At 37.8% G+C, this 24,970-nt stretch overlaps 2 protein-coding genes, 1 long non-coding RNA gene, 5 other non-coding genes and 3 pseudogenes across 9 annotated transcripts; 4 read left to right on the forward strand and 7 right to left on the reverse strand.

Annotated features, from left to right (window-relative positions):
- Window positions 1-1,950: 1,950 nt before the first annotated feature.
- On the reverse strand, window positions 1,951-2,529 carry LOC113306249. The gene has a single exon (XM_026555207.1). The coding sequence runs from the start codon at window positions 2,527-2,529 to the stop codon at window positions 1,951-1,953; it is 579 nt and encodes a 192-aa protein (XP_026410992.1).
- A 1,384-nt stretch (window positions 2,530-3,913) lies between these two features.
- Window positions 3,914-4,110, forward strand: LOC113307222. The gene has a single exon (XR_003339065.1). It is a non-coding gene; the product is annotated as a U2 spliceosomal RNA (small nuclear RNA).
- Window positions 4,111-4,694: 584 nt separating this feature from the next.
- LOC113306250 lies at window positions 4,695-5,979 on the reverse strand (annotated as a pseudogene).
- Window positions 5,980-7,882: 1,903 nt separating this feature from the next.
- LOC113307384 lies at window positions 7,883-8,058 on the forward strand (annotated as a pseudogene).
- A 2,706-nt stretch (window positions 8,059-10,764) lies between these two features.
- TRNAS-AGA lies at window positions 10,765-10,844 on the reverse strand. The gene has a single exon. It is a non-coding gene; the product is annotated as a tRNA-Ser (tRNA).
- Window positions 10,845-11,075: 231 nt separating this feature from the next.
- On the reverse strand, window positions 11,076-13,618 carry LOC113303598. Of its 2 annotated transcripts, XR_003337621.1 has the most exons (8): window positions 13,443-13,618; window positions 13,247-13,333; window positions 13,030-13,157; window positions 12,796-12,890; window positions 12,533-12,655; window positions 12,298-12,365; window positions 11,628-11,702; window positions 11,076-11,193 (listed from the first exon to the last, which is right to left on the reverse strand). It is a non-coding gene; the product is annotated as an uncharacterized LOC113303598 (long non-coding RNA). The 2 variants fall into 2 exon arrangements; XR_003337620.1 differs by lacking the exon at window positions 12,796-12,890.
- Window positions 13,619-16,136: 2,518 nt separating this feature from the next.
- On the forward strand, window positions 16,137-16,301 carry LOC113307368 (annotated as a pseudogene).
- Window positions 16,302-17,425: 1,124 nt separating this feature from the next.
- On the forward strand, window positions 17,426-17,587 carry LOC113307028. Its single transcript, XR_003338996.1, has one exon. It is a non-coding gene; the product is annotated as a U1 spliceosomal RNA (small nuclear RNA).
- Window positions 17,588-18,496: 909 nt separating this feature from the next.
- LOC113307021 lies at window positions 18,497-18,617 on the reverse strand. The gene has a single exon (XR_003338990.1). It is a non-coding gene; the product is annotated as a U5 spliceosomal RNA (small nuclear RNA).
- On the reverse strand, window positions 18,535-23,910 carry LOC113301943 (bifunctional TH2 protein, mitochondrial-like). The gene is made up of 6 exons (XM_026550778.1): window positions 23,809-23,910; window positions 23,399-23,664; window positions 23,183-23,294; window positions 19,671-19,943; window positions 19,141-19,555; window positions 18,535-18,988 (listed from the first exon to the last, which is right to left on the reverse strand). The coding sequence occupies exons 2-6, from the start codon at window positions 23,599-23,601 to the stop codon at window positions 18,750-18,752; spliced, it is 1,242 nt and encodes a 413-aa protein (XP_026406563.1). The 5' UTR covers window positions 23,602-23,664; window positions 23,809-23,910; the 3' UTR covers window positions 18,535-18,749.
- On the reverse strand, window positions 20,461-20,581 carry LOC113307014. The gene has a single exon (XR_003338984.1). It is a non-coding gene; the product is annotated as a U5 spliceosomal RNA (small nuclear RNA).
- Window positions 23,911-24,970: the final 1,060 nt, after the last annotated feature.

Here is a 24,970-nt window from a genome sequence, read left to right on the forward strand (position 1 = left end):
TACAATGGCTTATTATGGCCTGCTCAGACCCCTCCTCGAATTAAACCGATACCTTAAACTTAGGGTGAATTGTTTATTATGATTTTTGGATAGTCTTAATTGATTACTACGATGTTGTATCCTAAAAACTGCAGCTTCTCATCATTCAAGTGAATGAAGCATTTTTGTGTCAATGAACTCGCGGGATAAATTGTAGCTTACAAACCTCAGAATAAAATCGAGTATATAGACCAGTTGAAATGAGCGATTTAGTGAATGGATTTCTTAATCAAAGGGGGTACCCGTATAAAAGAAATAGAAAGACTAACCATTGCTAGGTTAGTAGTGACTACCATTGCACTTTAATAGTGTGGTCGTCTAATCATCAAATGAACTTGCATTTCTGTTGCCAAACACTCTTTATATCCGAAGGGCACAAATACATGTATTTCTATGTATGTACAATTACTAGTGGTAGTAGAAGCTAGAAAAAAAGAACTGTTCACAAGCTATTATTTGGTCTAATAGGGTGACGGCCTTGCTTCTTGTTTAACTTGTATGATCCGTAGAAGTAAGATATGAATCCCCGAAGTCCTAAAGCCAATGACATCCCTTTTTCTCCTGCAAATTTCTCATGGAAGGCTATCACCTCTGCAATTTACGTGACAGGAATGGTCGTCGCGCCCATGATTCTAGCAAAGAGAGATGAAGTGCATAAGATAATTTCGAATCTTCCAAGAAGTTCCAGTTGCCAAACCACCACGTTTGAAGCCAACACCGCGTAATACGTTTTCTCTCCCAATTCGAAGTTTCTCCCTTCTCTTTGCATTGTCTGATTAAGCAAATAATCATTTATTTAGTTCGCAAGCTACTTAGTAACTGTCGTTGTATGTCTGAACTGAGAATATGTGTCTGTTTGCACATATACTATAATCATATTTATGTCAGCTACTTCCAAAAATAAATAAATTTAACCATCAAAAATGAAATATATATAGGTCGTCTTTCTTCAAATTGCTTGTGTGTTACTCCATTCGTGCGTTACTTTAAATAGCTGTGATTATTTCAAATGATTGAATGGGTTCCATTAGATATGATACTTGTGTGAGTTGTTTGTGTGTCACAAGTATTTGTGCTTGTGTGAAAAGAGTGTGTGAGGTCAACTGTATGATTAGTATTAAAGGCTTTGTAATAATCCTATGAAGGTTAACTCTAAAATCAATAAAGAAAACTAAAGTTCTCTCATGGTATCACTCCTTCGATCCTGAGCCATTCTTATCAATTCGAAATTCATAGTTTTTACTCAATCGATAACGTTTAAGAATAATAATTCAACACTACCCCATAATCGTTATGAATAAAAATACCATTACATTAAAGAGTAAGAGAAAATACACAAAGAATGATGTTTAACTGAGTATCATTTACTGACATAAGAACTACAAGGAACATCAATTTAGAACAACACCGCTTGGACTCTAGAAATATTAATACACCCTTTAGTTATCTTTTTACTTGATCAGTCTGTTCTCGCACAACATATCTTGAGTCTGCCTACATCACACAATGCGATATATAAGGTAGATTGAGTTTTGGATACACGAAACTTTCACTTCCAGCAGTGACGATCGCTTCTTCCATAAATTTGTTAGCCTCTTGGGTCAGATGATTCTCGTCTGAGTGAATGTATTTTTTAGGATCAGAACATACTGCAGTAGCATCACCACATTTACTTCCACCACAAGTTTTCCTTAGACTCTTGAGGAGGGCTATAAACGCCTTATAGTAATCAGCAAATACAATCTGAACCCGAGGGTGCTGGCTGCTTAGATCCATAAGTGCCTGGTTTAGACGGTTGTTGTGAAGGTCAGTCAGACGGTTGAAACTTCTTAGACACCTGTATGAGTGAACCTTGCTCGATGGACTTTTTTCTTGGAACTTCTGCAAGTAAGTTGGTTGGCATCCAAAGGGTCAATTTCCATGAACCATAACGTTCCTAGCACCGGCTTGAATCAGTATGGTTACGGAATTTATGATCGATTCAACAACTTTAGGTACGAGAGCCTCTTCCACCTCCCTCACCTTTATACCCTCCGAGATGGCATGAAAGTAGTCCCTGCTTCCGAATTCCTCCACCAAGAAAACTGCATGACGTAGCTTCTTCCAACACTCCTGACGGTTGGAGCAGATAGACGATAGATGTGTCACGAACTGATCAACTTGTTTGCTGACAGAATTGTTGGTTGTAAAATACGTGTCGAGCGCAGTTGAACCTTCTACTACAAAGTCTGCTCCATAAACAAACTTCCCATCTTTCTTGTTTGCTGCATATGGTTTCGGAGATGTAAGACGAAAAGCTGAGGATATATAATCTACCACTTCATAATTTCCAGTAACCTTTGACAACGTACCAAAGTTATATATGGAGGTGAAGGGACACCCTATCACCATGATAGTGTCCTCGCTATCATCAGCGTTAACACTTAAAGATGTACCCAAAAGCAACATGAAAAATACAGTCCGACAAAAGCGGAACATCCTGGCTGCCATTCTTGAGCTTGAGAAAGAAAAAATAAATCTGAGAACTTTTGGGAGAGAGAAAAATATCGAGACTGCGAATATTTGGTATGAGACTTAAAGAGAGGTGTGGTTGAGTATTTATAGGCTTACAGAAGTTGGCTTTTTTTAGGACGGATTACCTAATACTGAACCGACTTTGAATTCCTAGTGCAGTTTGGATTCATTTTATTACTTGAAAAAGAACTTAATTAGTTTATGATTAGGAAATCTTAATTTACTTAATATGATAGAGGTCTGAAAAGCGAGTCAGTATATTATTTTGAGAAAAACATCATACAGACCTGATGGACAAAGGGATAATAGTGCACCGCAGCCCGAGTACCTCTTCAGTTCAGAGTTCCCATCTCAGAAAATATATACCTCATGAATGGGAATGCAAACAACAGGTGTTAGGCCATTTCCAGAGGATAAGCTAAGAAAGAGAAAGAGCTGTAATCACGGCATGCCTTGATATCTTCATTGGTTACTCCTACATTCATAAAAGAAACATACTCCATATATTGCTTCGTGCCATTTTCAATCCAAGAATACCCAACAGTTAATCAAGCTGCAACGAATACCTTTGGTTCTGGAGGCCGCTGATTCAAGAACGTCACTGTGGTCTTTGACCATTCTCAAAATTCTAGACTTTTCCATTATAGGTATGAAGAGAATATAATCAGTTGATTACTGTATAGTAGTGACTAATGTAATTTCATGTTTCTCCTTGAATAAGACTTGTAAAAGAAACTTACCACCCTTGGAGTTTGTCACTAGAAGTTTGTAACTCTCTAAAACCATGTAGAGTTAATGATGTTCTTTTTTAATTCCACCTTTGTGAACTGATGGAGAGGCTTAATTCTTTGTGAACTGTAGAGTTAATTGTCTTCTGGTTTTCGCAATTTCGCCACTTGAAGGTCTCTGCAGATGCATTCTTTATCAATCTGATAGGGAGTTGTTTTAAAAGTTTCTCTGGAATCTATTCTCTTCAATCCACCAGAGCTTGAACTCACTCTATTGATCAAGCTGGTTTAAGGTCATTGGTCTTCTGATATGCAGCAGTATATGGCCAAAGTTTCCGCTATGCTTTTACTCTTCTTTTGCAAATATCTTTTTAACAACGGAACACCTAAGTTATCTGCATTAGGAGTATTTTTACCAGTCCCACCATCCTACAAATTATATCCATGAGAAGTTGGTTGAATTTTAAGCTATGTGAACCTCGCTGTTTCTGTGTGAAGTCACAAAGATAACGTGGAAGGCCATGACTAATCCTAGGTAAATGGAGCTTAAAATTTAGTCCCACGCTGGTTAACTTCAGAGGGCTGAAGGAAACTGGCCAGTATAAACAGCGAAGTTCTGGAGGGGATTAAGCATACCTTTCTCGGCCTTTTGGATAAGATCAAGTGTAGTATCTGTTCTTATCAGTTTAATATCTGATATGTGAGCCATCGGCTCACACGATATTAAATTAATTTTTTCATGGGGGAATTCCCATCACATCAGCTTGCTGCTGGGGTTCTCAAGCGTTGCCTCTGTGTTTCACTACTGCAAAGGCCTGGCGCACCCCCACCAATCCTTATCTTTTGAACTTTTGAGCATCACAGTAGATGTTATGAGCGATTTTGTTGAATCGTTGTTGTCATTTTCTGACCTTCCAGTTCTTTGGAAGGGGATCTGCAAGCAAGTGCATCCATTACCAAACTCCCATCTGTAAAACTGCTTTACAATGGCTTATTATGGCCTGCTCAGACCCCTCCTCGACTTAAACTGATACCCTAAACTTAGGGTGAATTGTTTCTTATGATATTTGGATAGTCTTAATTGATCACTACGATGTTGTAGTCTAAAAACTGCAGCTTCTCACCATTCAAGTGAATGAAGCATTTTTGTGTCAATGAACTCGCGGGATAAATTGTAGCTTACAAACCTCAGAATAAAATCGAGTATATAGACCAGTTGAAAGGAGCGATTTAGTGAATGGATTTCTTAATCAAAGGGGGTACCCGTATAAAAGAAATAGAAAGACTAGCCATTGCTAGGTTAGTACTGCCTACCATTGCACTTTAATAGTGTGGTCGTCTAATCATCAAATGAACTTGGATTTCTGTTGCCAAACACTCTTTATATCCGAAGGGCACAAATACATGTATTTCTATGTATGTATAATTACTAGTGGTAGTAGAAGTTAGAAAAAAAGAACTATTCACAAGCTATTATTTGGTCTAATAGGATGACGGCCTTGCTTCTTGTTTAACTTGTATGATCCGTAGAAGTAAGAGATGAATCCCCAAAGTCCTAAAGCCAATGACATCCCTTTTTCTCCTGGAAATTTCTCATGGAAGGCTATCACCCCTGCAATTTGCGTGACAGGAATGGTCGTCGCGCCCATGATTCCAGCAAAGAGAGATGAAGTGCATAAGATAATTCTGAATCTTCCAAGAAGTGCCAGTTGCCAAACCACCACGTTTGAAGCCAACGCCGCGTAATACGTGTTCTCTCCCAATTCGAAGTTTCTCCCTTCTCTTTGCATTGCCTGATTAAGCTAATAAACAAGTAAATGAATAACTGTGCAACGGTTTAAAACATGAACTGACAATGCGTGCAACTGTGTCAGTTCGCACATATACTATGATCATACTATGTCAGCTAGTGACTTTACCGTGAAATCCTTGTTTACGAGCGTGCCAATTGTGCAAAATACTGTTGCAAAGAAGGACATGCAAAGTTGAAACTGCAACACAATAGAAAAAGTCATGGCTTTCTTGGCTTTATCATATGCAACTTGGGTAGCTACAAATAGGACTCCTGCCAACGCAGCTGCTGCTATACTTATAAAGAAACCTAACAAATACTGAGAATTGGTAACCCCATGGGGACGGTCACCCGACTTTCTTAGACCAAGCAGGATTGAGCTTAATGTCATTAGTACAACTGCGTTAATCGAATAAGGGGTGAACTTCTGCTTCACTCAAATAGCTGCAACAATGGCAATTGAGATGAGTTGAGTGGATATGAGGAGTGCAGAAGTTGATACAGGAAGGAACGACAATCCAAGACAGTACATGAAATTGTCTAGACCTTGAAGTAAGCCAACTGTTTCGGGGAAGCAAAGAACTCGGTTTTGGGTAGTCTTCGATCTCGTCGATAATAAAGAATTGCGAGTGGAATAAGTAGTATTGGAAACCCAACTGTTTCTAACCAACTGACTAACCATTTCCTGCTACCACCACGCAAGAAGTAAAGCCTGAGTAGTAAAGGTCCTGCCGTGGTGCCTACAACATTAAATGTGCAACTTAGCAAGAGAAGTCCCCAATTCGCCATGGGAGACTTAATCTTTGAGTCGCCGTCATTACCATGACGATCATTGGAGAAATTGTTGTTGTGACGGTTTTCTTTCGTTTCCTCTCCTTCCTCAACTTTCTCAAAGTTCATAGCCATGTCTTCCGCTATTACAACTTGCTATCTAGTTAAACAGGTACTCAACTGAAATTAAGTACAAATGAGCTTGGAGGAGACAATATATACAGATCCAAGTGGATGATGTTTGTTTGCGAATAGCTAGTTAGAATAATGGACTGCATTACGACTTGTGCAAGCACCGTCCGCGTAATTAGTATTCTACTAATATATCTGCAGCGTACACGCTGCAAGTATCAATAAATATACTTCTAGTGCTAAGTTTAAGGTGATTAATAATCAGCCAGTAGGTCCAAACCAATATCTGAAATCGGAAAGGGATACTAGAAATGTTTTTTTATCAAGAAATTTCTTATCAAGTTCCAGAATTAGCAATCTGTGAACACATAAATCACGAAGCCATCCACGTGTTCACAAACAATATTCGCACACATCCTAATTCTAGAATTGTACGTCGTATGCGTAACGGGGATGATTATATCGATTCATCGACTCGAAGCCCTCGAACTTGTCATTGTCTAGTCGAATATTATCATAAATAATGTTCATATAAAGGAATAATCCAAGAATCAAGTATAAATGTAAAGCATATGAAGTTTAACGCTGAATGTAAGATGCTGAAATGTAAATAAGACAGATTTACGTGGTTCGGCACTAAGACCTACATCCACGGGGTTGGTGTTTCACTATGTATTGAATGGTTACAAAGATAGTCGAATGACTTTAGAGTATACATAGGTCTGCGGAAGTAGGGGGATTACTTACTCTTCCTATTTCCCCCTCCTATATTCTCCTATAATTGCTCTCCAAAATGGTCGACCCCTTCTCTCTTAGTGGAGATGGGTATTTATAGGGTTGGAACGTGAGTCCCATTTCTGAGATGCCGTTGTAATCTTATCTTCTTGTGCTTTGTGCCTACTACGCAGAGGTCTTCGGCATATGCCGCAGCCTGAGCTTGAATACGAAGGATTATCCTCGCCTCTTCCAAGCGCTGATTGACACGTGTATATCTCTTTGGTATTTAATGCGGGTAGATGGATGTCTGCTCGTGTCAGACAAGTGTCTCTTTGTCTGGTCACATCTGTGTCAGCCAAACTTCCTCTCTGCCGTTGATCTGGGATCTTCCTCGGGATCGGGTGTGATAACACCCAAGGGGTATTATCTGGTGCTCCTCTGAGCCATCATACCTCTGTGATCCTCTGTCCTTGACCGTCGGATCTACTGACCAGTGGTATCTTTTGATGAGATACTTGCTATCATGTTTTGATATCTTGTTTTGCATGCCTTCCACGTGTCTCTTTCTGTACACGTGGTGGATAATGAAAGGTGTACATACACAATCAAATTAAAATATCTGTTATTTCAACTTGCACACCAGCTGTTTTGTTCACACAGTGTTACAGATTCGCCGCCAGCGACAGGAGGTGTGATATTTATATCAATACAACCATTTGAAAGGGTGTGAACAAGTTCTATCATTGATGCATGAAGTCAAATGTTCATGTCTGTTCTTCTAGTCAAACTTTTATTGATTATTCTCTTTATTCATGAGAAATATATCTATAACAACAATATAGTAGACCAGTTGTTCTGCTGTCCAAATCAAGTTTATGTCAAGTTGCAATTTCTTTATGCATCTACTCTACAACTAGAAGTTGTCAAAATGAGTAGGGGGGATAGTGCATATGTATTTTTCTGAGAATAGTTTGCACCAAAACTGGCTATTGAAGGGACTGCTACAAGTATTTCTTGAGAACAAACAAATCTATAATCAACTAAGATGTCCCTTCCATGCCCAAAGGACTCATCTCAGCCTAAGCTTATCCAAGTTGAGGAGCTTGGTATTTAGTCCCACATCGTTTAGTTTTACGGAGGTGCAAGGAACTGGGATGTATAAGAAGCGAAGTTGTAGAAGGGAATACTTATACCTTTCTCGGCCTTTTGGCTAAGATCAAGTATAGTATCTGTTCTTTGCAGAACTGCGTTGCACTGCTGCAAAGGCCCGGCGCACCCCCACCAATTCTAATCTTTAAAATTTTGACTACTGCTAGTGACTGGTGCAGTGTGTTGTGCACTACTGCGTAGGTCTGGCATCTTTAAATATTTTGACTACTGCAATTGGCTGGCGCAACCCCCGACAAATCTTCTTTAAACTTCACGGACTACACTGCAATTTCTCATGTGTGAATGAATTGTGCGTCGCTTAACTTGCTAGATAGTGGAATTATTTCTCTAAATGAACTTGCTAGATAAATCATAGCTTAACTTGCTAGATAAGCTCAGGAGAATTATTTCTGTCAATGAACTTGCTAGATGAACCACAGCTTACAATCCGAGCATGTACTGTGTGCAGCACTTCAAAAGAAGTGCCTTCCTAGAATTCTTGGCTAATGATTGGCTTAACCGCTGGATATCCATGACACGTCCTTTATCATACTGCCTCATTCTTTGCCGGTAGCTGATGGACTCATTCTTTGCTCGCAATCAAGTTAAAAGTTCAGAATCTTAGATTTTATTGTTGAAACTAATTTTTCAGCAATGCGCAGCGGTTTGATAAAAAACAGAGAGTACGACACCGAATTTATTCACGCTCCGTGCCATCTCTCTTTCTCCCACTCTCTGTTCTGTCTGTCTATCCCAGGCACTAAGTTATCTCTCTCTATTGTCGGCAATTAATGTATCTGATTGTTATTTATAAGAGTTCAAATGCATGATTTTATCTTAGATTATTAGTTATTTTGGCTAATAAAAGATAACTTCAGTTGAAAGAAATTTTCAGACCAGATTTTGTCCATAAATTTTACTTAAAAGATAACTTCTTTTTATAGAAATTTCCAAACCAAATTTTGTCCATAACAATATGAGAGTCTCATGCGGATCATTGAAAAATTCTCAACTAGGCTATGGTCATTACATTACGTATTAATAAAGAAAGACAGTAGTTCAAATGGGAGTGGAAATATGGAAAAAGAAGAAAACAAACTAGGGAGTGAACCTTTGATGCTCGCGAGGGAAAAGCCAAGTTTTATGCATGTTGTATAAACCACATACTCGCTCCAATCCAACTGCAATTTTGGATTCCAAGATTTTGGTGTATGGATTCCAAAGAAATCTTTCAGAAAACAAAAACTGCCTAAATCTATGTTCAATTTGACATTGAATGCGTAAAATTGCTTGGTTAGCAGGTGTGCACACATCTAAAGCCATAAAGCTTAAACTTGTTTCCTGGGTAACGCGAACAAGTTGTTCTCCAGCCTGCAGAGCTTTCTCGATATAGCTTCACTCCGTGCAACACTAAGAACACACTGAATAGTGAAAACTAAGAATCCCAATACTTTTACCAACAGGACGGGGGCGTTCAGATTCAGACACGGCCGAAAACTGGTTTATCCTTGAAACTTTTAGTTTAACAATCCAATATCAGTCCATGTTCGGCCACTAACAGGTTTTGATTGCAAATCTTGAACCCGCAACTTCCCAATAAATTCCATTTAGGTTTAATCAAATTTCTTCTTTAATCCTCCTTTTCTTGCTTCATGAAATCTTAAAGAGTTTCAAAGGATACTATATATCTTAAAGTAGATCAACAATAAAACAATCAGAAAGACTTGAGTCATTACATATATAGAACTTCAAAAGATTCAGTCTTAAATTCTATAGTCCCACATTCATCGGTTAGGATAAATTTCTTTGTTTAAATATCACTAGGAGCAATGTGTCCATCAGGCAATGACATAATAAGCACGATGTGGATAGGGTTCCCATAACTTTCAGATCACTCTGAAGATGAAGAGAACGTGCTGCTATGAGCTCTTTTTTTTACAAGCTTGTTATTGGGGCGGCAGTGTCACTTTAGTTTTTTACAAGCTTGTTATTGGGGCGGCAGCGTCACTTTAGTGAAGGGGATGTAAATTGACTAAATTATCCTCCTTATTTTTTAAACTAAATTGAAAATTGTTTTCTGTCTTCTTCTCCTTCTCCCATCAACCGTAACCTCCATTAGAACTCAAAATTTCATTGTCTTCGATTAATCGACGATTCGAAAATTAATCAAGTGTAGTGTAATGACTTATATGAAGTATGTTTTGAAAAATCCAATTAGGGTTTAGTTTATTTTGTTCGATTTAAGTTTAATTTCTATCAAAAATTAGGGTTTTAGATGGAAATTGAAATTGAAGTTCTGGGTTTATGTGAGTTACGGTTGATTTTAACTCTATTACGAACCGTAACTGGAGATTTTGATGTTGTTACGGTTGGTAATAGTTCAACTACCAACCGTATGTTCTTATATCTGAGAATTTTCTTCAAGTTACGGTTGGTATCGAGCATTTGGTTACCAACCGTAACTGAGTTACGATTCGTATCGAGCATTTAGTTACCGACCGTAACTAGTTTTACGATTGGGTTTTCTTCAAATTTAACTAGTTACCGTTGGTAGTTCATCTTTTACGAACCGTAACTAAGATTTACGGTTGGTTACGAGCAAAATTCCAACCGTAATTAACTCTGAAAATGTAAAAAAAATGGATTTTTTTTTTTAAACTATAAAATCTGATTTTGTTTTGATTTAAAGTTAATTGAAGTGAAACTTAATCATTAACACTATGCTAGATTATCAACACTAAACTATGTACGAGTTAATTTGTCATTTTCAGTTTTTTATGGATAAGGGGCACTTGAATTATCATGTAACGACCCTTTTTGTTCTATTACAATGCCGCCCTATAACAAGCTTGTTTTTTCATAGCTCATGTCCTTCACGGTATGCAAAAACCAAAAATTCACGAGTTTTAAGAAAAATGAAAACGTGGTCGGCAGGATTTGAACCTGTGCGGGCAAAGCCCACATGATTTCTAGTCATGCCCGATAACCACTCCGACGACCACATTGTTGTTGTTCTCTTCAGAACAAACCGAATATATAACAAGAAAACAGCTTAATTCAAAAAATCTTTATAAAAAAACAGCCCTTGGATTAATATTATAGTCAGAAAAAAACCTGCACTCTACTACCCAAATCAATAATTGAAGAACAACTTGACAAAGAGCACTTTATCATCAAGCAAGACATAGTATAGCACAATAACTGGCAGCTAAATTATATTTATGATTTTTATTGAAATAACTGTCTTTACCGTTTAATAAAATGAAAACCATTTTGTATCAGAACAATACTAAATGCCCAATATGCTCATACTAAATCCGTTTAAATCTTTCAGCTCATGACTTCTCCTATCTGGAATGAATACAAGAAGAAACTTAAGCACGATGAAGACAACTATGATTTTGAAGGTTTACAACACCATCTTCGTAAAGAAGAGGACTCTTATCAAGCTGAAGCTCATTCTAAAGCAAACAACGTGGAAGAAGGAATTCTTTGAAGCTATGATACTCAGCTTTCAGAAGAAAATTCCTAACAAGAATTGTTGGATGTTTTCTACAATTGAAAAAGGTTTTCTGTGTCATAATGTCTGTCTTTTAGTGTAACTACCTATCAGTTATACTAAAAGACAGAAATCCTTTCTATTTTCTTGTGAAATTTCTATCTACAGATTTTAAATTTAGATTAGCACATTTAACAGGAAGTTGGTGAGTCTCAACTAATCTGCGTAAAATATAAGAGCTCTAAATGAATATATCAAACAACCAAAAACCATAAAAATCACTAACCTTGTTTCTTCCCTGGCTTGACATGTAGAATATTCTCTTTATTCTTGAAGGCAATGCTGGAACAGAAGAGCCTTTCTATCCATAAGAATAAAACAACAGAAATAAGCAGCAATAGGTGTCAACACATACAAAAGAAATACCATGTTAACAGTATATACACAGTATAGCTTATGTGCATACCAAACGGAATCCCTTCCAGAATTATAAATATAATGACAAAGATAAATCGCCTATCAACCAAATGTAGTATGCAGTCGCCAACCTAAAAAACACCACTATACTGAAACCATAATTCAGCAACTTTTTGCATTACTTTTTATCATGTCTTTTGATATCTTAATGCAAAAAGTCATGCAGGATATGCAACATTAGTATCAAATTAAGACTCCAATGTTTCAGCATTTATCCCAATATTGATTGATGGATATTGCAAGCCGTCTCTTTAGGTAAGAAATCATAAAAACAGAAGTTTTAGTAGATAAAAACCATGACCATGAAAGAAACAATGAATCGAAGTTCGTAAAGTGGGTTTTTTTACGAGTCAAAAGATGATTGTACTGCTTCATATGGTACTATCAAGCATACTGGCAGATAAAACGATAAACTTGAGGCTGAGGCCAACAGTGCAAGAAAGAAAGAAAGATAACTTATTGACAAAATTGTGAAATACCTTGTCAACAGGTCGAATAGATCCAATAGGTGCGATATTTGATTTTGCCCATGTATTTTGGTTCCATCCTAAACACAAATGTTACAATACCGGAAACAAACTTGAGATCAGTTACAAAAAACTATGATCACCATAATCGACAAACATGTTCACTGCTTATTTGGAACAGAAAAATTATAGTATGTTGCACCAGCATTTATGAAAAGAGATGAAAAGCATTAGCCGACAACCATACCCATAAATCATATCCCAACTTAAACCTGTCATTTGTGGATATCACAGGGAGCACGAGACTTTCGGCGGAATATTTGTAACACGTGAAAACAAGAATATTGCAGCATCTAAAAGACTGGAGCACCTGCAAAGAGAAAACTTTCAATGTTGTAAGCATAACAAAAGTCAGTTCCCGGCAATGACCCAAGAAGAAGAGCGCAGTTCAACATGCAAATCTTTTGGTAGTATTAAGCATGTACTACTCTTGAATTATAGGGTCCTTACAGAAAACCGAAAAGCAAGGTATGGGTGACATGGGTCACTAGCAACCCGTACACAAGCTTTAAATATCTTTAGTGAAATTCAACCCGTACAGAAAACTGTCGCGAAAAACGTACACCATTAATCATCAAATTGAATAGACATCAAGTGGTGGATAAAGTCTTTACTCATCATACATTATTATTCAAGTTTCAAACCAAACAAACACACAGCGTAATTATAATTAGATTGTACTACCATTCTGATTTAGCGTGTGCTCCATCAAGATGTAAGAGTGGTGTCCAAGCAATTCTGGCACAGCAAGAGCTTCAGAAGTGCTTTCATCTGACACTCGATCTAATCAATGTCTCCAACAGCTGGACTACCTAAACAAAATCACTTTCTATCATCTTTAAACAAAAACAATCGATTCAATTCAATCAAACATCAGAACATCATTTGGAAGAAATCTAACCTGTTAATTAAAATTACCAAGTAGACGAAACAATCTAACTTCCTCCGTCATCAGAAACCGGAACGACAACATTAAATGCAGTTCCACCTGACACAATTACATCAAATTCTCACCAGAAATCGACACAAAAAAATCAAAATAAACTGTAATAAATAAGAGAATCAAAAGATTATCATGTGTAAGAGAGATTTGAGACCTGATTCTTCAAAGGAGATTCTCACGAGAGAGAAAGAGGAAATTTGAGCAGAAGAAGTAGAAGGAGAGAGAGGAAATTGAGAAAGGAAAGCGGGAAGGCCCTACATATCAATGTGAGACCCACAAAATTAACCTCCATTACCATACGATTTGAACCAGGTTTACCCCGATTTAATCCTAACTCGAACCGCGTGAGTTCACACGGTTATGTTTGTGACTGAACTCTGAAACCTCTGGCTGGTATACCGGTGTCAAACTCAGCGTCTTATATTAGGAAACCAGACCATATGCTCGCAAGCTAAGATCGAGAAGCCTTTCCAAATATCGTCCTCAGTAACACTACAAATACCAAGCTCTCAACCAGAAACATAACAAAAAATATTTTCAGAGAACGCCTGGTGCAGCAAAAGATTTCATAAGTCTAGGAATTCTCTCTATTCTTTTTGCTTCTTCTTTTAGTAAAATCATGGCAGAGGGGGTGAGTTGCAGTTGCTTGATCGAAAACGTTATTTGTATAATAGTTTATTTGGGAGTGATTTTGAAGATGATTCACTGATGAGAGATGTTGAACCAGCTGTTGTTGTTGATTTGAAACAACAAAAAGAACCTAAAGAAAGATGTATTCTCAGGCTTAAGGTGAGAAAGATACCAGGCACCAATATGTATAAGAACCTTTCTTATCAAGTTCAGGAAAAACAAGCTGATGTAGTTCAGGAGCCCAAAGTTGAAGCTGCTAAAAGGAAATTACATTGTGAGGAAAGACAAGAAAAGGCAGCAGGAAACAAGATTACTGCTAAACCGAAGCAGGTGAGCAAGTATGCTAAAAAGAGCCATGGAGACACCGTCAGGGCTCGAATAGAGTGGAGAAGTAAACATCTAGGGGTCCGGAAAAGTAAATATCTGCAGGTCCACAAGCCCAATCTGCTGATGGCATTCTGATTTTCTTTTCTTGCTTCCACTTTTGCTTTGTGCATCGGATGTAATATTATAGTGTAATTCAAACACACAATGCTTGATCCTTATTTTGATTTTTTAAAGGGTTTTGAATCATTTTGCTATGCTAGTGATTTTTTTTTTCCTTCGGGCTATCTTAAGTTTCTTGTTTGAAAGTTGCACTATAAAGTAATTAAGCAAACCTTTTGTAAGTCTACAAACCCAGAATGGACCAAGACAAACATCATACAGCAAATAATTCTAATCCTGGAAGTGTGTTCAAACCACCAGTGCATCAGGCGTGTTGAAAAAATTGTTGTCAGTGTAAACTGCAAAAGAATGAAGTTTCTGTAACCTGATGTTATATGATTCGTGTCCAAACTGAGCTGCAGCAGAAGGGAAGTCGTTGAAGTTCTCAAATATGCCTTGTGCGGTCTCAGGTTGCAATACAGTCCAAAGGAAATTGCCACTCATAATAGGAGCCAGAATTATGAACAATTGCTAAACCAAAAAATAATGATCTTATGGCAGGGAGAAGCTAATTAATATAGAGGCACATAATGAGCTAGTTGTAGTCCATTAAATTGAACATTTTTATTGGAGCAAATACAAGGAGATCTTGCATACCCAGAAACCACACTAATTATTCACCTAATTGACTACAAAGTAAAAGCACCTTGACCTTAGTAGAAAACGTTGAAAAGAAAAGCCATACTGAGCATTTTTGTAGAATAACGAACTATCATTTTGATTTCGAATCAGCTGATCTCTTACTAACTAAGTTCTTCCTCGAGGCAGGTAGAGCAGAAGCAGCAACAGCACCTCCCTTCTCTTCTGTTTCCGGTTTAGGCCATTCATATACCAATTGATATTCCTGAGTTTTGCTAAACCATGCATAAACACCGTCTCGACGGATAGGATAATGGCAATAGTTTTGGCATCTCTTATAATCTCTTCCGAAGTCGTACAGGTCATACTCACCTGACACTAGTTTTCCACTTGCGTCATTCCACCACATATCACACCAAAACAATGTTGTGCCCAACAAATCCATCTTGAAATGCCAATGAATATTCTGCTGATAAGACAATGCATGTCTCCCAAGATCATCCTGAATTGATCTGCAGTTAATATTCAGGATCACGCTTTGTGATATCTCATTAGACACATTCACATGATTTGTCCTGTAAATTCCGTTTTTTTCCTGGAGATGGGAAGAACATTCACACGCTAACGCTCCCAAACTCATCATCATCACCAGATAAAAACATTGTTGCTTCAGTAGATCCATTTAATGCATGAATATTTCTTTTTTTTGCATTGACAATGTGAATGTTATGTGTTTGGGTGTGGCTATAAATAGACAGATGTTAGCTCTTTGTATGATCATCTCTCTTATCTGCCTGCTTGCCAAGTTGCCGCAAACAATGAAAGGTAGTTGCTAGATAAGGGTGTTAAATATGGATATAGTAGATTTCAATGCACAGGGTTTGTTGGAATATTCCAAAAATCTTAGAGAATATCAGATGAGTTATTTGTTTGATATGGCCATGGTATATTCGGGCGGTAATTTTTCTGGCATTCAAGATATATATTAGATGCGAGATTTTACTATCTGAGGTATGAGTTCTCTAAATGTAGTTGACAGGGCTCATCTTTATCCAAGCTGACGAGCTTACTATTTAGTCCCACATCTTCAAATTTTAAGGAGGTAGAAGGAAATGGGGAAGTATAAAAAGCGAAGTTGTAGAAGAGGTTTAGCATGCCTTTCTCGGCCTTTTGGCTAAAATCAAGTGTAGTATCTGTTCTTATCAGTTTAATATCTGATATGCCATCCGATATTAAATTATTTTTTTTGCAGCTTGCTGCTGCGGTTCTCTAGCGTCGCCTCTGCGTTGCACTGCTGCAAAGGCCTGGCGCACCCCCACCAATTCTAATCTTAAAGGTACCCCTACCAATTTAGGCCACTGCGGATACTCTGCAGAACAACCACTACCAGCAGAATGAATTTTAACTTTCAATTCAAAGCACAGTTATGACCGCAGAATTTACAAAGCACATTGTTCGCTGACAAGTATCTATCAACTCTGCTGGGGTCTTTGAACCATCTTCAAGGCAAAAAGGTGAAACAACTCTTTTGATGAACTGTTTCAATTGCCCAAAAGACTGTGATAGCAACTGTGTAGTCCACTTCCGTGCTCATCTAACTCTCAAGAAACCTGCAGTGGTTCTGGTTTATCTCTTGAAGAGCAGTACCATGGAGCATAACATCCCATTTTGAAGCTTCATTCTTGAACCATGTGAGTTCGTCACTCAACAAAGTAATACCACCTAATATAACTTCCATCCCCATCCTTATCATCCGAAGCCTTACTTGACTTCTGCAAGACATTCGCTACGAATGGCACGAAGCGTCGCTAGTATTCGTGTCAATGAACTTGCTGGATGACCTCGTAGAGAATAAAATCGACTGTGTATACCTGAAAAAGAAAGAAGCGTCGCTAGTTAGTGATTAGCATTGCAATTTAAAAGGGTGCTAATCATCAAATTAACCTATAGGTGAGCTACTGGACTTCAGTGTGTGTAGTAAAGCTCACGATCATGCTCAAAGTTTGGAATCTTAATTTTTATTGTTAAATCTGAATTTTCAGCTGTGTATGTGAAGGTAGTTGATTCTAGCAGTACAAAACTTGGATTATACATGGAGAGAGGCGGATAGTTTTATTCATAAAATCACTTCAAATCTTAATCATTGTTAGTTAACCTCTGGAACTTATCTGCTTTGAAATTCATGTCTCCATTGTGAATCTGCATTCTACTTCATGAGAAGGTGCACTAGACTACATATACCATTGATCATTTGAAACACCTGTACAACAGCAAGACCTAGAAGGCTATAGAGGGAAAGAGGCAGCAATCCCAGATTATTTGCAAGGTAGAGGGAAACATACTGGAGTAGTGGAAAGGCAATAATAATCCCACATCAGGGAGATAGCAAAGAAAAAGAAAGAAGACGTCCTATAAGAAGAACCTGACTTGCAACTGGAAATCATACTTACCTGGACGGGGTCTATGGATGATCATGAAGGTCCATGGCCTAGGTTAGCGACTTCCATTGCACTTTGGAAGGGCGCTCGCTTAAGATCTCCCCACTGAGGGAGAGTCTACGTCATAATTTGTTCCTGAGGGGGAACGCGTCCGCGCGGCCCCTGCCAATTTTATACAAAGAATTTAAATGTCAGTTGAATCATATGTTCCATTGGTACAACAGAGTTTTGTCAAACATTATGGGTTCTGACTTCTGAGTTTTGTATGTCCGATTTAGTCACAAACCAAACATTGGTGGTTTTGGTTATTACATGTTAGCACCTTGAATACTGCATTTTGATCAAGTTAAACCAACAAAGACCAAGTACAGCAATCGCTGTATCCACAAATCCTTGGTGGATCAGGTTAGTTCAAATACTATTACCAATTTTGCAGTCAAAATGGATTAAACCCATAACAACCAAATAATAAGCTCATTATTATGGCACTGGTTTTTTGCTCGCAGAGTTTAACAATCCTTGTCAATTTGGGACAATGTTGAGCAGAAAAGTAGGAAATAAACTGCACAAGTACTTTCAAAGCTACAGTTGGACCATAAAGCAAGCGAACTCAAGGAGGATTCCTCGTAAACAATGAATCCCAAATAGACATCAGACCATCAAAATTGCATAGGACGTCAGGATGGGACACCATTACCCATGACGAGATCATGGATTTAATACTGCAAACTATATTCCCTAAACTGAATCATGTTTACTGGAAAAGACTCGATGGATTTAATAGTGCAAACCGTAAGTTTTGGTTTTCATTGCAGATTCAGATATGTTTCTTTTTTTCTTTATCGAGGTTGCTCATCATTAGTTGAATTCTTGTTGCTTCTCTTTGTCAGGCATTTGTCTCAGGTTACAGCAAAATGTGACACCCCATCAAGTTCTATTTTGTGACTCTCAAGTCAATGAGAGATTCTGTATAAACTAAAATTACACCAGAATAGGACCCAAGCGCTACCTTAAGGCTGAGATTGAGCAAAAGGTTACTAAGAACAGAAAATATTTGGTTTTTAAGTCATGTTGGGTTTCTCTTAGAAAAGAGAAATCCCTTCAAAAATAGGCGTATGCCGCTTTACTGCGGCAAGCACATGGTATTCTTTAGTAAAAGGCGAAAGAATCGTTCGCTTTGTGATTACCGCACGACTCCGTGAATCTTAAACTGATGTCCGAGTGTTGCTTATGTTCAAAGCATTTCTGAGTAGAGTCTTGGTTCTTCCTCCTTGTGGAACAAACTGAAATACAGTTTGTTGTTGTACTGAAGCTATATCTATCCATTTTTAAGCATTTCTGAATCCAGACAATAGGGTTGATACATCGAGCTTGTTCACCTTCTTGAAAAAATTCATACAACCATTTTTAAGTATCATATACTTGCCAGCTTGCTTTATGTCCTCCAAGTTTATGGCTTTCAGTACACCATAATCAAATATTCTTGAAACCGCTTGTCCCTCAGAAGATGAGAGCTCTACAAGGGCACTGTGGAGTGACTGGAGTACGTCATAATTAAAACTAAGAGCTGCAACGAAAAATAAAAGAAGACACAAGGTTGAGATTTGAGTGCTTTAGAAATCTAAGCAGTAACACTTGCTTTCTCTCGGTTTACAAACAACTTAAAATGTCCTAGATAACTTTAACATGTAAATCCAAGATTAAAATGTCTGATCATACCTTTTTCACCGAGCATAATTTTCTTTATACACTTATCATACTCGAGAGTAGACTGCTGGGAAAGAAGCTCCCAAGTATTCTTCAAATCTGTTGATGTAATATGAGAAGGTTTGTCTCTATCCTGACCCTGCAGTAGCTGATCGGCTTTTTGAGCAGTCACTATTGCAATGTTTTTTAAAATTCCCAAAGAACCCAGATCAGTACATGTAAAGTCAAAATCAGCAAATAGCATCAGATGTTCCTTAGGATCAAGCTTTGTATATACTGGGATGATCAGGGCAGACTGTCGAGAATTAAAGAAGTCCATTTTAAGTCTCATAGCAGGACGATAAAGCCTTTTTACGACTTCAATCTCTTCCTGGGCCAAAGAGTTGCATAGCTTATCAAGCAATACCTCAGCATGCAGAAATGATATCTGTAGTGAAATGTAAAAAAAGGTCATAAGCTCCTTATTCAATGATTCTTAAAATCTTGAGAAGTGTTTGAAAGGTGAATCAAGGAAAAAGATCAGTGACTAATGATCAACACACCTTGAAATTTTCATAAGTATATTCTTTGATCCACTTGCTACGTGCGTGAGAACTACCATGAGGAGTACCAAGTTCTCGCACCGCCTTACTATGAACGGCATAGAGTCTCAGGCTTGGCATCATAGCACCAAGAGTATAAGCAGGAATTTTTGACTGATGTATTGGAATTTCATGAACTTGTATATCACCAGATGCAGTCGCTAACAAGAACTCTCCGTATTTTGCTGTTGCAGTGTGAATAATGGTTTCTTTTGTAGGGTCTAAACCCAGTTTCTGCATAAAGAGAACTTCTTTATTATATATAATGCTAATTCTTTAAACACGTCCAAAATCATGCTAACTGGTAGACATATATACAGTTGTGTATTACATATGAATCATCCGTTTATTCCTTTCCATACACTTTTATCTAAGTCGGTAGGTTAAAAAAACAGCTGCATTTGATCTACATCTACAGTTCACAATTCGTGTTGTTATTTTCCTTACTATACAATTATGTATGCAAGTCCAAATACTCTATAAAGGCAAAAAAAAGCGGTGGCACTTGATCTGCATCTACGATTAGCAACTGCAGTTTTTGTTAAGAGTCCTTTTTCTAAATTAAACCATAAAGCAAACTCAAGGAGGATACCTCATAAACAATGAAATCCCAAATAAATAAACATCAGACTATCGAAATTGCATAGGACTAAGTATAGTTTCCACTATTAGAGACGCTCCAGCAGCATCATCTTTAGGCTGAGAAAAAGATTACTCAGAACAGAAAACATTTGGTTTTAAGTTACGTTAGGTTTCTCTTAGAAAAGAGAAATCCCTTCAAAAATAGGCGTATGCCGCTTATGAGCGGCAAGCACACGGTATTCTTTAGTAAAAGGCGAAAGAATAGTTCGCTCCGTGCTTACCGAACGGCTCCGTGAATCTGAAGTTGACGCAGAAGTATTGTTTAAAAAGCATTTCGAGTAGAGTATTGCTTCTTCCTCCATGTGGGACTATTCATCTTTCATTGGTGCTTCTATGTAGGGTCTGACTTGAAAGGAGCCTGTATCAACACTGTACCTTGTACCTCCACGATTCAGTTAACCAGAATCTCCTCCTCGACTCATAACCCGCCTGCAAAATTTGTTGGGAAAATTGGTATCCCGGCCGCAGCGGAATCACAAAATCACAAAGGACAGTTGGTGATTTGAACCAAATATGGAAGAGATAATAAGAGAGAGACAGAAGATAAAGAAACACATACACAAGATATACATGGTTCACCTTTACAGGCTACATCCACGGCCAACACCACCAGAAAAACTTCCATTAACATCAAAGACCATTATATGCTCTTTCCGCAACCCCAAGACAAGAACCAAAGACTTAACAAGACATACCCGAGAACACCATTGAAGAAACCATAGAAACCAACTCTCTAACATTCGCCAAACAGTCCTAGTGTCTTCTCTTCTACACCGTCTTCACAGACGCTAGTAACAGAGGAGAAACATGGAAACACTAGAAACCTGGTTTCGGACAAAGCCCCAAACCCCAAACCCTAGAACACCAAAATCCTCTCTCTACAAGTTTTTCTCTCACACCGATATTGACCTTCACGGTAGCACACGACCCTCCCTACCAAAGAGACGAAAATCCTAAGCACAAGGATCTACCACTCTTCTAGGTTGGATTTTAACAAACCTAGAATTCTAGTCCTATATATAGAGACACAAACTTGACCGTTAAGGAAAACTTTACTTTGGAAACAAGTTTTCCTAACTTGACCCCCAAATACCTAAACTTTAGGAACAAGTTTATGCAAGGTAGAGTTTAACCAAAACTCCAATTCTCAACCACCGGCTAAATCCCACAAAATTTGCAAGCATTAGAGAAAATGATGAAACACTGCTACAACATCTCAAGTATCAGAATTTCTGCAGGCGAAATCAAGCAACAAACTCCACAAAAACATCTTAAATACCCCATCTAAGCTGATCCCTGTAACAACAAGCTCTTTTTCGGCACAAGTGAGCCTAATAATCATGCAATCATCAGAGTACTAGATGTAAAAGCAAAAGAAGATACCCCATCCCTTTTAAATAGGACTTAATCCTGCAACAGTTATTTCCGCATCCGAATAACAGAAAAATGGAAACACTATGCTTACATTTGGTCGACGATATTCATGTCATAATCAACTGAGTACATACAGAGTCGGTCCCATATGCCAGATTAGCGTAAAAACCGTTTTGAAGATTCGTAACAGTCGTCAGGGACAGGGTCAGAAGTTTTGGTTAGGGGGACAAATTTATATGTTGACTGTCATGATCTAAGAACTTGTTTGTTTGCAGCTGACTCGGCGTCTGAATCTGAGTCAACCCCTGACTCGGACCGAGTCAGAAGTCAGACCGTTTGTTTTCCATTTTGAGTCAGATCTGACTCGACCTCTGACTCAGACATAACCCCTGACTCGGACTCATTTGAGTCAGGTAACAAAATACCCCTGACTCATGGGACCAAACCACTGACTCACTTATTTCCGAGTCAGATGAGTCAGATCTGACTCAAAACAAACATATCGACTCAGATCCAGATGAGTCAGGTGATTTCACTCAGATCCAGATGATTCAGATCCAGACGACTCAGATGAGTCAGGAGTAAACAAACATGGTGTAAATTTTTTACCCGTTTAATCTTCTTCATTCTTTATTATACAGAAAACCTACCCATAATTAAGAGAAAAATACTAAATCATATATTTTTTGAAACCTATTATAAGGGCTCCAAGAAAAGAGTTTTGAGGGCTCATAAGGATTCAAATATACAGTTGTGTATTACATATGAATCATCCGTTTATTCCTTTCCATACACTTTTATCTAAGTCCAGCTGCATTTGATCTACATCTACAGTTCACAATTCGTGTTGTTATTTTCCTTACTATACAATTATGTATGCAAGTCCAAATACCCTATAAAGGCAAAAAAAGCGGTGGCACTTGATCTGCATCTACGATAAGCAACTGCAGTTTTTGTTAAGAGTCCTTTTTTTAAATTAACCAAAATAATTCAAGATTGTTGCGACAAGAATGTGACCATTCCTAATTGTCTCTGCTAACTTTATGGAACTACTTGTTATGCAGCAGGTGTAACAGAAGATAACAACAAACTACCCACATGAAGCTTCTCGATAAACAGAACTAAATCATACTGATCTGATGCAAATGAAGAAGTGTGAAAACGAAGATTTCTTTCTAGGATCTAAAGCCAGATTATCCACTGCATTATAACAAGACATATCCAACGGAATCGGCCAAAGAATTTCATAAGAAAAGAAGATAGTTCCTAGGTATCTATGATTCTGATAAGAAGCTAAATGAACAATATCACAAGCAACTTATTTCAATTGAAAGGACCCAACCTAGTAATCTTGCAAGAAAAAGAAAGATGGAATTCACAAAAAGTCTAAATAAAATCCTATTTCAGCATAATCAATAAATCATTGCAAGAAAAAAGAATCCTCATAGTACTCTTACCTGTTCAACAAAAGAATTGTGCCTTTCCAGTTCTTGCTTCACATTTTTACTCCACCTTAAGAATGCAGCTTTATCAGAATCATCTTCACATTGATCTGCTGCTAACTTGAACCTGAGAATGTACACCAGAACACATACACACATCAAAATCAATACACAAACGCAAGAAACCAAAAAATTGAAGGAAAAAAACATCAAGAAAAGGTTGAAACTTACACTTCCAGAAAATTGTTCAGCAAATGTGCATAATTAGCAACATATTGATAAAATTCTTTATCATCTAAACTTCCAGAAGCCATGTGAAGAGACAAAGGTAAATACCAGAAGTACAGTGCTTCATTCTCCCAGTTTTTCCATAATCGTTCTGAAATACTAATCTTAGATTCTGATGATGCTTCAGTTTGTTTTGATGTGTACATGCTGTTGATTTCAACAACTTGTTATGATGATTCTGATGATTCTTCAACTTGTTTTGATGATTCCTGTAATGCGGAGTAGTAATTAAGCAGAGAGAATAAGAGAAGAAAATATGTTTTCTTGATCAGCTTCAAGAACTAACAGTTTATAACAAACAATTCAAGAGAGCAAGAAGTGTTTATAAGAAAGAAGAGGTTTAATTATCTAACCCGAACAAGCGCCATTTGTACCTCGGCTGCACCAATGTACACCAAGAGGCTTGCTTAGCCTTAGCCACCCTTAGACGCATTTCATACATTGGCTGCCGCTGCTGCGTGATTAGGAATTTGTACTCTGGTTCATAACGAGGTTGAATCATCTCTGCTGGTGTAGGGAGTTTTTCACTCTCCAAATAATAAGTAGCAACACCACCCATTGATCTTCAGATTTGCAATTAGAAGCAATTACAAGTACTGAAATTAGAAGAAATGATGCATTTGGAACTCTGAAATCCAATCTAAAACCTTAATTGTAAAGAGATATGATGCAATTTCTGAGGACATCTTCTAGGTACATTAGGTTCGAAACAGCACCGGTTTGACAAGGCGGCGAGAAACCCTTTTAACAGAGGAACCCGAATTAATGAAATTCTCAGGCAATCGCTTGAAAAACCTGGAGTAATTTCCCGAGTTAGAGCAAATGGATAAGGAAGAAATGTTCGTTTAGTATCATTTTCCCATGGGCTTTGGACACTCTAGTCCTCTGTTCCCAAGCCCGGTACTTTAACAGTCCAAATGTTTTTCAAGTCGCTAGATTAGCAGTTAAGGGTCGCAGTTTAAAGAAAAGATGTTGTCTATTTGTCAGCACTAGTTCTCTCTCCTAACAAGTAGTTGTGATAGCAGCGAGATTGAAGCGCTGAATGGTTCTGCGCTGGAAAAATCACCTTTTCTCAGACGGCTGATATTTAAAAGCGTTGAACCAAACAACGCTGGATGGTGGTCCCGCTGACGTGGATTGCTAATCTAGCTGTTAGATTAGCACTCCCATAGGGCTTAGGAGATAGTCCTAGCTGACGTGGACTGCTAATCTAACTGCTAGATTAACATACAATAAGACTTAGTCTTGGTCCAAATTTCAACTTATCCAACATATGGATTTTTCCTTATTACCTTCATTACCCTTTCTATATTTCGATATTCGGTTTTTACATCTTTGAGGCGATTACAATTAGTGTTGTTGTTTTTTTTCTTTCGGAGATTAGTAATACACGTTCGAGATTTGATCTTTTCATTTTATATTTGTTTGATTGATTTTTTCTCTTGTTTTTTTTAGTTTTCTCGTTTTGATTTGCTTACGAAAATCTCAGTTATAAAAAAATAATAATAAAAAAAA

Source organism: Papaver somniferum, chromosome 8, assembly GCF_003573695.1.
Source record: "Papaver somniferum cultivar HN1 chromosome 8, ASM357369v1, whole genome shotgun sequence".
Classification (NCBI taxonomy): Eukaryota; Viridiplantae; Streptophyta; class Magnoliopsida; order Ranunculales; family Papaveraceae; genus Papaver; species Papaver somniferum.

Excerpts from the sequence above, each read along its gene's own strand:
- LOC113306249 (XM_026555207.1), bottom strand. The coding sequence starts at position 2,529 with ATGGCAGCCAGGATGTTCCGCTTTTGTCGGACTGTATTTTTCATGTTG.
- LOC113301943 (XM_026550778.1), bottom strand. The coding sequence starts at position 23,601 with ATGTACACATCAAAACAAACTGAAGCATCATCAGAATCTAAGATTAGT. Across the intron at positions 19,944-23,182 it reads ACAATTCTTTTGTTGAACAG|AAACTGGGTTTAGACCCTAC; the intron begins GTAAGAGTACTA and ends CTCTTTATGCAG. Across the intron at positions 19,556-19,670 it reads ATACTTATGAAAATTTCAAG|ATATCATTTCTGCATGCTGA; the intron begins GTGTGTTGATCA and ends ATTTCACTACAG.